The sequence below is a fragment of the Oryctolagus cuniculus genome, chromosome X, assembly GCF_051225735.1.
Source record: "Oryctolagus cuniculus isolate XC-2025 breed Fujian yellow rabbit chromosome X, ASM5122573v1, whole genome shotgun sequence".
NCBI lineage: Eukaryota > Metazoa > Chordata > Mammalia > Lagomorpha > Leporidae > Oryctolagus > Oryctolagus cuniculus.
In genome coordinates this window covers 33,912,249-33,927,815 of record NC_142888.1, presented here as the reverse complement: position 1 = coordinate 33,927,815, position 15,567 = coordinate 33,912,249, and the positions used below count along the sequence as shown (strand labels likewise).

At 48.6% G+C, this 15,567-nt stretch overlaps 1 protein-coding gene across 4 annotated transcripts in view; it reads right to left on the bottom strand.

Annotated features, from left to right (window-relative positions):
• Nucleotides 1-15,567, bottom strand: part of PPP1R3F (protein phosphatase 1 regulatory subunit 3F) — a 67,463-nt gene that overhangs the window by 40,337 nt on the left and 11,559 nt on the right. For 2 of the 4 annotated variants that reach the window (XM_051827109.3, XM_051827110.3), the window contains exon 4: nucleotides 10,979-13,381. The exons of the other annotated variants lie outside the window; for them this stretch is intronic. In XM_051827109.3, coding sequence (XP_051683069.1) covers nucleotides 12,077-13,381 — 1,305 coding nt within the window. In that variant the 3' untranslated portion in view covers nucleotides 10,979-12,076. Of the gene's footprint in view, nucleotides 1-10,978; nucleotides 13,382-15,567 lie in introns of those variants that run through there. 4 annotated transcript variants of the gene reach the window in all.

Below are 15,567 nucleotides of genomic sequence, written 5' to 3'. Positions count from 1 at the left end.
TGCGGGATACAAGTTCAACATGAAAAAATCAAGTATATTTCTATATGCTAACAGTGAACAACTAGAAACAAAATTTTTAAAGTAAGCACACAATACTATTTACGATAGCTCCTGACCAATATCTAACAGAATGTGTGCACAATCCATATGCTGAAACTATAAATTGGGGGGACTGGCGCTGTGGCGGTAGTGGGTAAAGCCGCCGCCTGCAGTGCCGGCATCCCATATGGGCGCTGGTTCTAGTCCCGGCTGCTCCACTTCCAATCCAGCTCTCTGCTGTGGCCTGGGGTAGCAGTAGAAGATGTTGGGCCCCTGCGCCTGCGTGGGAGACCCGGAAGAAGCTCCTGGCTTCTGCCTCCTGGCTTCAGATCGGTGCAGCTCCTGCTGTTGCAGCCAATTAGGGAGTAAACCATCGGATGGAAGACCTCTCTCTCTCTCTCTACCTCTCCTCTCTCTGTGTAACTCTGATTTTCAAATAAATAAATAAATCTTTTTAAAAAACTATAAATTGGGCTGTTATTGTGGCTCAGAGTGTTAAGCCACCACGTGTGATGCTGGTATATCATATCAAAGTACCAGTTTGAGTCCTGGCTGCTCTGCTTTCAATACAGTTTCCTCTAATGCACCTGGGAAAGCAGCAGAAGATGACCTGAGTACTTGGGCCCCTGTCACCTACATGGGAGACCTGGGTGTAGTTCATGGCTTCTGGCTTCAGCCTGGTCCAGACCACTGTGGCCATTTGGGGAATGAACCAACAGATGGAAGATATCTCTCTCTCTCTCTCTCTCTCTCTCTCTCTCTCTCAGTCCCTTTGCGTTTCAAATAAATAAGTAAATATTTTTTTAAAAACTATAAGAAGTTGATGAAAGAACATATAAACAAATGCAAAGATTTTTGTAGATAACTGTGTAGACAAATTTTTTTATTTATTTATTTGACAGATAGAGTTAGACAATGAGAGAGAGAGAGAGAGAGACAGAGAGAATGGTCTTCCCTCCATTGGTTCACCCCCCCAAATGGCCGCCACGGCCCAAGCTACACTGAATCGAAGCCAGGAGCCAGGAGCCAGGTGCTTCTTGGTCTCCCATGCGGGTGCAGGGCCCAAGCACTTGGGCCATCCTCCACTGCCTTCCCGGGCCACAGCAGAGAGCTGGACTGGAAGAGGAGCAACCAGGACTAGAACCCAGCACCCCTGCCAGCCCCAACAATTTCTAAAATGTATGTGGAAAGACAAAGGAACTAGAATAGTCAAAATAATTGTTTAAAAGAACAAAATTGGAGCACTGGGGCTGGTGTTGTGGCACAGCAAGTTAAACCACTGCTTGCCAGGAGCCAGGAGCTTCATCTGAGTTTCCTATGTGAGCATCAGGGGCCTAAACACTTAGGTCATCTTCCACTGCTTTTCCCAGCCCATAGTCAAGAAACTGGATTGGAAGTGGAGCAGCCAGGAAACGAACTGGTGCCTACATGAGGTGCTGGCTTTGCAGGCAGTAGCTTCAGGCACTACACCACAATGCCAGCCCCATTTATGACCTTCTTGAAAAGACAAAAGTATGTGGTAAAGAGTTGCAGCGAGGCCTTAAGGGTGAAGGGAAGGTGTGATCATAAAGGGGTAACACAGTAAAGTTCTTTATGGTAATGGAACAGTTCCGTGTCCTGATGGTGATGCCAGCTACATGAATATACACGTATCCAAAAATCATAGAACCCTCAAAAGTCAACTCTACTGTACAATATTTTTAATTTTTTTTTAAATTATTTCTTTGAAAGATAGAGCTCCCATCTTCTTGTTCACTCCCCTAAATTCCCTTAACAGCTGGTGGCAGACCAGAGCTGGAGCTGGGAACCAGGAACTCAACCCAGTTCTTCCATGTGGGTGGCACAAGCTGGAGCTGGGGATGGAACTGAGTCTGATATGGGAAGCAGGCATCTTAACCACTAAGCTAAATGTCTGCTCCTGTGTGCGTATTTTTTCTCAATTTCTAAAAATTTGCCAATCAAGTGGATGAGAATCCTTATTTTCTATAAAACTATTTTAATGCAGTTGTATATGTGCCAACACACTAGTTTTGTTTGGTTTTAATCCATATGTAAGAGACTCATGTAGTGAGCACTCTTTTGTGTCTGGCTTCTTTTTCTTAATAGTATTCCTGTGTGTGCCTTGGTTTATTCCTTCTCATAGCTATGCAGTATCCCATGGTGCCAGCATAGCACAATTTACCTATGCATTCACTGTGGATGTATAATTGGGCTATTTCTAGTTTTTCACCATTACAGATAGGGTTATTACATGAACATTCCTGTATGAGTGACAGTGAAAATCCAGCACTGTGGCGTAGTCGGTAAAGCCACCACCCGCAGTGCCAGCATCCCATATGGGCGCCAGTTCCAGTCCCGGCTGCTCCACTTGCAATCACACTCTCTGTGCAGGTAAGAGCACCCCTGCAGGCTTGGAGTGTAATTACACTTCTTGTGCAGGAAAGGAAACGGAGGCTCACAGAGGGCAGGAACGGGACCACAGCTGCATAGCAGCTCAGTGAGCAGGTAGTGGGGGAGCACTCCCCTCCCCATGCTGCCCATCCCTCAAGCCGCATGGAGAGGTTCTGCTGCCTCCTCTCCGATGGACCCTCCTGACCTTGGTCTCCCCAACCCCAGCAGGCCTGGTGCACTGCGGATCCCAACCAGGAGTTCTAGACCCAGCACTCAGGCTCTGGGCATTCAAGGGACTGGGTGCAGGGAGAGAGGGCAGCTGGCCAGGATCTGGCTTTGAGAGTGGAGGGTTTGGTGGTCGGTTCCTAAACCCCAGGCTCTGCTGGGACTGTCCCCATAGGTCTGTGCTCACAGGATCAGCCAAGTTGTAGCACAAAGTACCCTGATGTCCATGTTGCCAAGCCAGTGTATCTTACGGAACAAAGCCTATAATGCAAACTTTAGGTAAGAAAAGAAGATTAAGAGATTGGGCAGCCATTGTGGCACAGCAATTTATGCCACTATTTAGGATGTCTGCGTCCCATATTAGAATGCCAGGTTCAAGTCCTAGATACTCCACTTCTGATCCAGCTTCCTGCTGATGCACACGCCCTGAAGACAGCAGGTGATGGCTCAAGTAGTTAAGGCCCTACCACCCACATGTGAAACCTGAATGGAGTTCCTGGCTCCTAGGTTGGCCTTGGTTGTTGCAGGCATTTAGGGAAGCAAGGCAGAGGATGGGAGATTTTTCTCTCTCTCTCTGCCTTTCAAATAAATAAAAATATACGTAAGTAAACTTTTTAATAGTTTTTTTTATTTGACAGATAGAGTTAGTGAGAGAGACAGAGAGAAAGGTCTTCCCTCCATTGGTTCACCCCCCAAATGGCCACCACAGCCAGAACTACGCCGATCTGAAGCCAGGAGCCAGGTGCTTCCTCCCGGTCTCCCATGCGGGTTCAGGGGCCCAAGCACTTGGGCCATCCTCCACTGACTTCCCGGGCCACAGCAGAGAACTGGACTGAAAGAGGAGCAACTGGGACTGGAACCCAGTGCCCATATGGGATGCCGGTGCTGCAGGTGGAGGATTAACCAAGTGAGCCACTGCGCCGGCCCCAAGTAAACGTTTTTTCACTACTAAAGACATGCATATCATTTAATCCACCAGAATTCTTTAAATATCTGAGGATATCCTGTTAGCCACAAAAACGAGCTCCTGGTGGAAGGAAGAAGAGGAAGGTCATCTTCAGGAAGCCCTGAACAGCATTAAGTCTGGGGCACTTCCGGAGGAAGGGACAGAGCTGTGCCTAGGCTGTCCTCACCGATCCACACACAGAGATGGAGGCTCTGAGGAACACCACAGCCTGGGGGTCAGGCATCTGGAGGCCTGTGATCCTGCCTCCATCTCTGTCTTCTCTAAGGCCTCCCAGGTCTTGGAGGTGAGACGCCCCCTGCTGGGAAATATGGATATCACTATAAGATGGACTGCATGGCTGAATGAACTGTGCCTGGTGACACCTGGCCTCAGCGTGGGACCACAGACTTCCATCCGGCTTCCCTGAATGAAAGGGAAAGGGCGCTTTGACTTAGCAGGAAGCTCAGGTTTGGACTTGGCCTCACCCTGGACCATAGACATCGAGGATGGAAAGTGGATAGGTTGTAGGAAGGGGGCAGGTGACAGCTAGGCTGAAGGTAGAGTAGGGGCCACTGTGAGATTAACATGCTGAGCCTTGTAACGAGGAGGAGGAGGAGGAGAAAGGAGAAGATGATCAGGAAGGCCCCTGCAAAGGACCAGGCTCAGGGCTAATGAGGACACACAAGGGCCCCCGGGCCTCAGTGTCCCCATCTGTAAACTGGTGATAAACAGAGTTTGCACCCGGGCAGTGGGCATGAGAGTAGCCTGATTCGTGCAAACTGCTCAGCCAGGGTCTACTGCAGAATCATGGCAAGCAGATACTGACAGGGTTGTCATTATTGTAAGGACCACGTAGGTTCGTTGGCTGTTGGCATGTTGTTCTCTGCCACTGGATGAGTGAGGGTCTTGCTCAACTGCCCATTGCTGGCTTTGATGATGGAGGAAGGGTGCACAGGACAAGGAGGAACACAGCCCTGCTGAGCGGGGAGACTTCTCACCTCTACAAGCATACAGTCATGAATTTGTGTGGCTTTCAGACACCAAGTGTGTTGCCAATTTGTTCCATCAGCAACAGCAAACTAATTCAGGCAAGGATATGCATCCTCCCTCCTCTCTCCCTTCCTCCCTCTCCCTCAGGACCCCACTTCAGTGAGAATGGCCCAGGCATGAGGCCTACAGGATGTTCCCTGGTCAGCTTCAGAGGCAGGGGAATCTAGGGAGGGTTGTGGCACTCAATGCCCCACTGGAGGAGGCAGGCCAGGAAAGGTCCCCACCCTGTACATCGGCTGCCTTTCTAATGATACACACACTGCAGGGTGGGGCGGGTGTCATCAGAAGCAGCAACTAGAAGGTTCTAGCCATGCACTTGGACTTGTTCCGTGCCAGATGCTGCCCTTGGTCACTGATGTGTCATATAATTTCATCCTCACATAACACTATGAGGAGGGAAAGTCTCGTGCTGATGGCCAGTGAGCAAACGAAGGCATAAAGAGCTCAACTAGGGGGCCAGCACTGTGGCACAGTAAATTAATCCTCTGCCTGCAGTGCCAGCATCCCATATGGGCACCAGTCCTAGTCCCGGCTGCTCCTCTTCCAATCCAGCTCTCTACTAATGGCCTGGGAAAGCAGTAGATGGTCCAAGTGCTTAGCCCCTGCACCCAAGTAGGAGACCCAGAAGAAGCTCCTGGCTCCTGGCTTTGGATTAGTTCAGCTCCAGCCACTTCGGCCACTTGGAGAGTGAAACAGTGATGGAAAACCCTTCTCTCTGTCTCCCTCTCACTGTCTGTAACTCTACCTCTCATATAAATAAAATCTTAAAAGGAAAAAAAAAGTTCAACTACCTTACCTGTCACATGACCAAGGACAATTCAGACCCGGACTGTGTTGTCCCCGTCCCTGCTCCTGCCTGCAATGCTACATTGCTTTGACTGCTAGAGCCATCGAGCATGAGCCCAGGTGAAAGAGGTTGCATATGTTCTCCCCAAAGTCTGCAACCACTCTGCCTAATGGGCAGCAGCTGCCTTACAAGAATCCTGAGGCTTGGAAAGGACAGGTGACTTGGTCAGGGTCACACGAACAGCACATGGGAGTTGCAGGCTTTCCCATGAGGTCTGCCAGCCTCTAGAATTCATAAGCCCTGAAGGGAGCTGGACCCCCCAACATCCGAGGACAAAATGGGCAGGTGCTCTCCACACCCCCACTGGCTGGTCTCAGGAAGCATGAGATCAGTACCTCCCCACAAGAGGATCTCCACAAACAAGGCTGAGGGAGCCTCTGTTGCCTCCAGGATAGAGGAGAAGCCCCTTGAGCCCAAGGGAGGCCCTGAAGGAAGTAGGCCACCTACGCTGTGTGGTCCGGACAAGACACTCGATTCCCATTCCTCACAGCACTATTTAATCTGTGATTTCTTTTCTTGGCATGAGAGAGTCTAAAACATACATGTACACCTTCAATAGCATGAGGGTAGTTCAAAAAGTTAATGGCAGGGCCAGCGCTGTGGCTCACTAGGCTAATCCTCCGCTTTCCAGCACTGGCACACAGGGTTCTAGTCCCGGTCAGGGTGCCGGATTCTGTCCCGGTTGCCCCTCTTCCAGGCCAGCTCTCTGCTGTGGCCCAGAGTGCAGTGGAGGATGGCCCAAGTGCTTGGGCCCTGCACCCCATGGGAGACCAGGATAAGTACCTGGCTCCTGCCATCGGATCAGCGCGGTGCGCCGGCTGCAACGCGCCAGCCGTGGCGGCCATTGGAGGGTGAACCAACGGCAAAGGAAGACCTTTCTCTCTGTCTCTCTCTCTCACTGTCCACTCTGCCTGTAAAAAAAAAAAGTTAATGGCAAATGGAATTAAAATGTAAGTTTATCTGGGTGCAAAAAGCATTTGAAGTCAATGCATTGTTTTTTCATAATACACATTTTTCCATGAACTTTTAGAAGACACCTCATATTAATTAAATGAAAATCCATAAACCACCACCCAAGTTGGGCAGTAGACCATTATCAACATGCCAGAAGCTCCCTGGGCCCCTTTCCAGAGGTAAACACTAACGTGACTTGGAGGTCAGCATTCCCTTTTTACCTCTCATATGATAATACTACATTGCTTTGACTCTCATATATGGTAACATGTTGGTTTTGTCTATGAACTTGAGTCATTGCATCATACAGGGTGTAATCTTTTGTTTGGCTCTTTTTTTTCAACATCATTTCTATGTGATGCACCCATATTGTTTCATGTCATTATAAATTTGTCATTCCCTCCATACAGTATCCCATTCCATGAATATATCATAATTTATATACTGCATTTAATTTCTAATTAATTTCTTTTTACTTACACCTTTTAAAGTATTCTAGGTTTGAGTCATCACTTATATAAGCTTCCATTGTCTTCTTCCAATTTGTCACTTGTAATTTCACTCTTTATGGTACCTTCTGATCAACATCTATCCTTAATTCAGTGAATGCTTCATCATTTTCATGTACAGTTAATGTATTTGTATCTTGTTGAAGAAAAGCTTTTCTACCTCCGAGTATGCAAAGGTATTCTGCAAAGTTCTTAAAGCTTTTGGCTTTGCCTTCACATTTGTGTTTTAAATCCACCTAGAAATATTTTTGTGTTATGAAGTAGGGATCCAATTTCATTTTTTTCAATATGGATAACCAATTGTTCCATTTACTGAAAGTCCAGCCACTCCCCCAATGGCCTGCAATATACTTCCTTGTTCATCTATTCTTTGTCTACCTATGAATGGGTCTGCTTCTGAGATCACTAGTCTTTCATGGACCTGCAATGATATCCTTAAAGTATGGGTGTCCTGGCTAGTGTTGGCACTTGTGGATAAATTTAAGAATTAACTTTCCACGACCTACACACAAGCAAAAATCTATTGAGGGACAGATGTTTGATGAAGTAGTTAAGTTGTTGCTTAGAATGCCTGCATCCCAGGACTGGCACTGTGGTGTAGAAGATTGAGACTCCACCTGCAGTGCTGGCATCCCATATGGGCACCAGTTCAAGTCCTGACTGCTCCTCTTCTAATCTAGCTCCCTGCTAATGTGCCTGGGAAAGCAGTGGAAGATGGTCCAAGTGCTTGGTCCCCTGCCACCCAGTGGGAGACCTGGAAGAAGCTCCTGGTTTCAGCCTGGCCCAGCCCCAGCCACTGTGGCCATTTGGGGAATGAACCAGAGGATAGAAGACTTCTCTTTCTTTCTCTCTCTCTCCCCTCTTGTATTTCTTTAGTGCCTTTCAAATAAAAAGATATAAAAAAAACGCATCCCATAACGGAGTGTCTGGTTCAAATCCTGGCTACTCTGCCTTCATGCATCCTGGGAGGCAGCAGATGATGGCTGTCCCTGTCATCCTGGTGTGAGAAGCATATTGAGTTCTAGGCTCCTGGCTTCAACCTGGCCCATCCCTGGCTACTGCAGGCATTTGAGGAGTGAATCAGTAAATTGAAGATTCTATCTCTCCTTTCAAATTAAAAAAAAATCTAAAAAAAAAGTCTTTCAAAACAAATTTCTATATCTTTTCCAAAAATTTATTGCCCTCTCCTGTTACTTTCTAAGTAGTTCATAACTGGTATTTTTATTAAAATTGTCTATTTGATGTTGGTATATAAAAACAATATATTTTCAAATATAGCTTTTGTATCCAGAAGTTTTCCTAACTTCTTAGAGATTCTACTAATTTACTGGTGGATTTTTTTTGGGATTGTAAACACACACAGCGAGGCCGGTGCTGTGGTGTAGCAGGTACAATTACCACCTGCAGTGCCAGCATCCCATATGGGTACCAGTTCAAAACCTGGCTGCTCCACTTCCAACCCAGCTCCCTAATGTGCTTTGGAAAGCAGTAGAAGATGGTTCAAGTGTCTGGGCCCCTGTACCTGCATGGGAGACCCAGAAGTTAACGGCTCCTGGCTTCAGATCAGCCCAGCTCTGGCCATTGCACCCATTTGGGGAGTGAACCAGTGGATGGAAAGTCAGTCAGTGTCTCTCCCTCTCTCATAAATCTTATAAAAAAAAAAACTCAGTGGATTTTTAAAAACATAAATACAGCAGTAGCATCTACAAAAAATGACAATTCTCTTTACTTCCAATCTTTAAATATTTTCTTTCTTTCCCTTGCCTAACTGTGCTGGCTAGGATACCCAGGACAATGCAGAGTAGAAATGGTGATAGCAGATGTCCTTGCCATGTCCCCAATGTCAAAGTTCTTAACATTTCCACTTTTGAGTATGTGGCTCATGGTAAATCTGTATAGACACCCTTTACGCTAAGAAAGGTCATTTCACTAGCTTGCTAAGATTAAAATCACAAGTAGATGCTGAATCTTGTCTATCTCTTTCACTATAGCTATCAAGATGACTGTGTTGCCTCTCCTGTAATCTGCCAATGAGGCCAATTATGTTGAGTTCAAATATTAAAATACATTGCATTTTTGCGAGAATCCAACTTGGTCATATTATACTTTTTTCATACATTGAACTTGGGCAGCTATCATTTGGCTTGGAATGTTTGCATCTATGGGGTTGTCTTTTGTTTTGCTGCATCTATGTTCTTGGAATTGTTCTGTAGCCTTCTTTTCCAATTTGTCACATTTTAGTATCAAGGTTTTATCAGCTCCAGAAAATGAATTGGGAATGCTCACTCTTCTTCTCCACCCTGGAATGGCTCTTGTAAAATTGGAATTATTTCTTGGCTGTTTCACCAGCAAAGGCTGTCTGAGCCAGAGTTTCTGTGTGGGGTGACTTTGGGAGAACTCTGTTCTCTTAATAGTTACAGCATGACTCAAGTTCTCCATTGCTTTTTCCAGACAGTTCTGTGTATACAGTAATGTGTCCATTTTATCTAGTTTTTCCAACCTACCTGGGATAAAGTTGCCTTTTTACACAATGATCATATCATCACACCAAGGGAAGGCCATAGACACATGTCTGGATGTTGACTTTTTTGACAGTCTTAATCAGAAAGACAGGCTCCCGTGGGTGTGTGGAATTTGTCTGCACTCGCCATTTTCCACTTTCAGATCTCTGTAATGATCTTCCTTCCGACCATAGCACCCTCTTCTTCCCTTTATTACCTGGTGGATTACTTCTCATTTCTTGACAACTCAGTTCAGACAGGCACCTTATCCCCCATGACTTCCTGAGCCCCTGAACTTGGCTCAGCATCCGTGCTGGGCTCCCACAGCCCACTGGACCCATCACTGTGAAGGCACTAACCACACTGTATTGAAATTCTGTGTCTGGGGCCAGTGCTGTGGCACAGCAGGTAAAGCTGCCGCCTGCAGTGCCGGCATCCCAAATGGGTGCCAGTTTGAGTCCCGGCTACTCCAATTCCGATCGAGCTCTCTGCTGTGGCCTGGGAAAGCAGTAAAGGATGGCCCAAGTCCTTGGGCCCCTGCACCCGTGTGGGAGACCCAGAAGAAGCTCCTGGCTCCTACCTTCGGATTAGCACAGCTCCGGCCATTGTGCCCAGCCAGGGAGTGAACCAGCAGATGGAAGACCTCTCTCTCTTTCTCTGCCTTTCTCTATGTAACTCTTTCAAATAAATAAATAAATCTTTAAAAAGAAATACTGTGTCTGTCAGCCCACTAGCCTATGAGCTCCTCCCTCTGTGTCCTCAGAGCAGAACGGAGATGGTTCATCAACATTCAAGCTGTACTGAGCTTGTCCCCACTCAATGACCAACTAAGATCTCTAGCCATGTCTCTATTTCCCCATGGATATTTCTCTGTTCCTTCATCGGTTTCATTCAATGGGTATTTATTGAGTACCTACTATGTGCTGGGCACGGTTCTAGAAGAGTGAGCAATGAGGAAGGAGGAAAAACTAGGACAGTATGGTGACCTAGAAACCCAAGTGAAGAAATGGTTTCAAGGTAGAGATGATCAACTGTGTCAAGTGTTGCCAAGAGACCAATTAAGACAATGCCAGAAGGGCAGGCATTTGGCTTAGTGGTTAAGATGCCCACACACACACACCCCACAAAGAAGTACCTGGGTTCAATACCTGCCTACAGCTCCTGACTCCTGCTATCACACAGCCTGGGGATGGTAGTGATGACTCAAGTATTAGGTCCTGGCCATCCACATGAGAGACCTGGATTCTGGATTGCACTCCGAGCTCCTGCTCAAATAAATTTTTAACAAATGTTTTTCAGATGAGGTCTGAGCCTTAACTGTGGCTCTAACGACATGAGTTATCATCAGAGGCATCAGCAGTTTTGCTGAAATGGTTGGGCAACAATTCTGATCAGGGCTATTTCAGAAAAGCACTGAGGCAATGGAGGAGAAGGGAGGAAGTGAGGGAAGCTGGAATACATGCCACTTGCAGGAAGTTTTGCTGTAAATGGAAGTAAATAAATATATGGTGTCTTCTTTGGCTATGCAAGTTTTTTATTTGCATGCAGTAAATCCATCTATTCTCTCTTTCCAAGCTTCTGGGTATCTCGTTGTAAGTAGAAATGTGATCACTGCGGGCAGCAACTCAGGCAGGAATTTTTCACAGTACAGTAATCCCTCTGTCCTTTCTGAGGCCTTTCCTGTCCTGCAGACTGAAGGGGCTCTCTGCTGGTGTCAAAGGCTGTTTTTCAGCAACCTCAAAACCTTGTGATTGATTCACAGCCCATGTCCCCACATCCACAACCATGACTGCCACCAAACCCTCAGGTGGCCCGCCGCTCTTCCTCCCTGGCTCCCACCACCATCATCCATTTATACAGAAGCAGGCTCCCACAGGCACAATGTAAAAAGACCAAAGGACCACAATGTATTAGGACCGGGAGGTGAAGAGATACAGATCCCCGAGGACATATTGAAGCAGCAACAGCAGCAGCAGCAGCAAGCGTGACCACGCCCATTCCCCCCTCCCCCTCCCGCCCACCATGGTCCTCCCCCAGCACATGACCACCCTGCACACTCAGGCCCAACAGGAGACCAATCGCACAGCAACACACATCATTTCTCATAGAGCTCTATTGTGGCATATAATAATAGGTACTCTATATAAATTAAATTAAAAATAAAGCTCCAGCAGCTTGCACAGGTTGGCTGTTAATAAATATATCTCTGGGTAATTGTGCCCCAAGACCAGCTCACGACCACTCTTCCCTCGTCCAGAGAATTATACAAAAATAAATACAGGCTCAGGGGATGGGGTGAGGGGTGGGGTGGGGGGAGGGGGACATGCCCAGTTCCATTCTAGAAATTCTCACTCACATCATCCACCGGCCCCAGGTTCTTCTCCATCGGTATCTGTATCATATCGCTGCAGGAGCCCACACCAGGTGGAGAGCTCAGGAGTGGGGCGGGAAGGCCTCTCCAGTCAAGCATTCTCAGAAGCAAAGGGCCGAGGTCCACTTACTGCACAGGCCACAGGTCCCATCTCATCCCTCTGGGGTGGTGTAGGGGCTGCCCCTCCCCCAGAACCCAGATAGGAGGGGGGACACCTGTTATTGCTGTTCCCACATGCAGCCCCTACGAGAACCAGGCCAGAGAGAGGCACAGTGCAAGCACCAGGAGGGACACGCCACTGTTCAGAGCCACAGGGACCACCACCAGTCCGGCCAGGACCCCCAGAGTCTGGGTCAAGGGCCCCCGGAGCTGGGGAGGCACTGCACACACACTCTCTGCAGGGGCTGCCAGGGTAGGGGACCTCTCTGGGGGCTCCAGGCTCAGGCCTGTACCCTCTTCATTCTGGGAGCTTCCATGAGGCCTGGCCACATTAGAATAACAGACTTCAGCCCCCGAGGGCTCGAGGGGGCTGGGATTTTGCCCCTGCAGAAGGGCCAGAGCAGCATGCTCCCTGCCAGGTAAAGAAACCAAGCTGCTTGCCCACCCAGTGGTAACCTCCATGCGGGCCCAGGTCCCAGCTTCCCCTGGGGACCGGGTCACCCCAGCTATCACCCTGTCAGTGCACAAAGAGTCAGTGTCCTTGCCCCGCCCGTTCTCTGCCTCCCCAGTGAACTGACCCTCTGTACCCAGAACCACGGAGCTGTCACACGCTGAGCCATCCGCCCAGGGGAGCCACACATCTCCCATGGCAGCTACCACAGAACGGGCCCCCGAGACGATTTCTGGAGGCGATTCCTTGGGGCTGTCCCCTTCGGGGCTGGTGGGCGTCAGGGCAAGCCCCTCGTCGCCCTCTCCCTCCTCATCGGGGTCCTCAGTGTCCTTGATGAGCTCCACGCCACGCCCCAGGCGGGCATAGTGCAACGTGATCTCCTCGGCCAGGGCACTGTTCAGGGCCCGCTCCGGGCCAGGCCACTTCAAGATCAGGTCACGGTCTGTGAGGATGCCCAGGGGATGGCTGGGAGACATGCCCCCATCCGTGGGGCCCTCCCCACCGCCTCCTGCCCCACCTGCAGCCACAGCAGCCCGCAGGCGGCTCAGGTGGGACAGGTAAAGCTGCTCCAGCTCCTGGTCGATGGTGTCCTCGCCAAGCAGCTCTTCCAACCCACTCACAACCTCCAGCCCCCCGGGGGGCTCATCCACAACAGCCTCCACCGTGGGGTCCTTTCGACCCGCTCCATTTTCACTTGATCCTTCCCATGTGGCTGCCACCTGTCGCGGGCTGGGCTCCAGGAAAGGCCCGGTGGCCCCCTCACTTGCATCAGGCCCTGAGGCCTGGTCCTTGGGGGAGCCGCTCAGGCCACAGAGAAGGGAGGCAGGGGGGATCCTGATGGCTGGTGCCTGGGGGACCTCTGTAAAAGCCACAGGTGGACTGCTCCTGGGGACATCACCTTGTTCTGAGAGGCTGCCGGCCATGGTGACTTCAGAAACCTGGAGCCATGGGGTCAGGGGAGAGAAAAGGAAAAGAATGAAGTAGAGGAGAGGAGGGAATGAGCACAGACAAGAAGAACTGGTGAGAGACCGTACCCAGCCCCACAGGGGTTGCCAGAGAACGCCTTAGAGAGTCCCCTGGCATTCTCTGAATTCCAGTGAGTCAGACGTCTACATTAGGACAAAATTAAAGAAAAGGGGGGGGGGGGGGCTTCCTGCAGATGATAAAGCTGAGGAATTCAACAGATGTCAATACAAGGGTACTACAAAAAAATGTGTGTGGAAAACAAAGAAAGATGAGTTCAGGGGCAGGTGCTTGGCCTAGCTATCAGAGTACCTGGGTTCAAGTCCCAGCTCCACTCCTGACTCCAGCTTCCTGCTAATGTGCACCCTGGGAGGCACTGGTGATGGCTCAAGTACTTGGGTCCCTGCCACCCATGTGGAAGACCTGGACTGAGTTCCCAGCTTCTGGTTCAGGCCAGACCAGGACCTTTTCAGGTATCTGGGGAGTGAACCAGCAGATGGGAGCATGTTCTCTTGTTCATTCTCTCTCTCTCTCTCTGTCTCTCTGTCTCTGTCTCAAAATAAATACATAAGCAGGTAAGTGCAATGGATTGAAACTCATCAAATGTGTCTAGAACACCATGCTCATAATGACACAAAACCAAAAACTCCTTTATTTTGTCTCCTTTGGTAAAGCTCATTGTTTTCCTGATTAATAAAAGGGGAGGAGCCAGTGCTGTGGCATAGCTGGTAAAGCCGCCACCTGCAATGCTGACATCCCATGTGGGCACTGGTTCGAGATCCGGCTGCTCCACATCCGATACAACTCTGTGCTGTGTCCTGGGAAAGCACTGGAAGATGGCCCAAGTGCTTGGGCCCCTAAACCCACATGGGAGACCTGGAAGAAGCTCCTGGCTCCTGGATTCAGATCAGCCCAGCTGTGGCCGTTGCAGCCAACTGGGGAGTGAACCAGCAGATGAAAGATTTCTTTCTCTCTCTCTGCCTCTCTGTAACTCTGCCTCTCAAATAAATAAATAAATCTTTAAATTTTTTTTAAATAAAAGGAGAAAAAACTAAATATTCACACTGCTTTTCCTATATAGACTCAAAGCAGCTCAACAGTTGATATGAGACAGTTTTCCTTTAGAGAAAAATTCCAGCTAATAAAGGAAGTGGAGATAACAGAATTAAGTAGAGTCAACGCTATTCACATTGAGTGAATAATAAATTAAATGTAATAAGTGAATGAAATCAATGGTTTCATAAGTTAAAGACTAAATTAACTAAATGGGATTAATAGACTAATAAAAAGAGAATAGGAAACATCCACCAGCATGCTGTCAGCCAAATATGGACAAGGGAAACTCTACAGGACAAACACGATTCCTTCAATAAACACCAGCAAATGTATGGTGTCATCAATCTTGATGGGCTCCTGAGACACTTCTGACCGGAGATGGAACACTGACCAAACACTTGATAGCACTAAGAAATGACTGTCGGTTTTCGAAGGGTGTGGGAATAAAAAGGTTTTGTTTTGTTTTGTTTTGTTTTCCTAAGAGTTCTTAGCAAACAGAAGGATTTATGAATGGGATACTGTCTGGATTAGTTTTTCCAAACTAATTCCCTAGGGCACATGGAGGTGGCATGGAGGTAAGAGAGTGGAATGGAGGTGTGCTGGTATTTGTTGAAACTCGCTGATGGTATACGTGGCTTCTTGATCCTCTACTGGTCTTTTTCCTTTTACACGTTTGAAAATGTCCGTAACACAAAGGTAAAACACACATACACCCAGTATCTGCAGACGCACTCTCCTTCCCCTGCCACTCATGCTGTCCCTGATCTCCTACCCCCAGGCCCCTTGCTTCTGGCCTCATTCCCATGGTCTGTCTTCCAGCACAGCAACAGAGGGAGCAGGTTAGAACAGAAACCAGGATCATGTCCCTCCCCTGCTCAGGACTCCTCTGTGGTCACACACACACACACACACACACACACACTCTCTTAGAGCGAAAGCCAGAGCCTCCCCTGTAGTTTGTCACCCCCTCTGTCCCTTGCCACCTCCCCAGCCTCCACATTGTTCCCCCACACACATTAACCACGAACTTCACACTTGCCCAGGGTGCTGCCCGCCTAGGCATCCACGTGACTCCCTCTCTCACCTCCTTGGCATTTTTATTCAC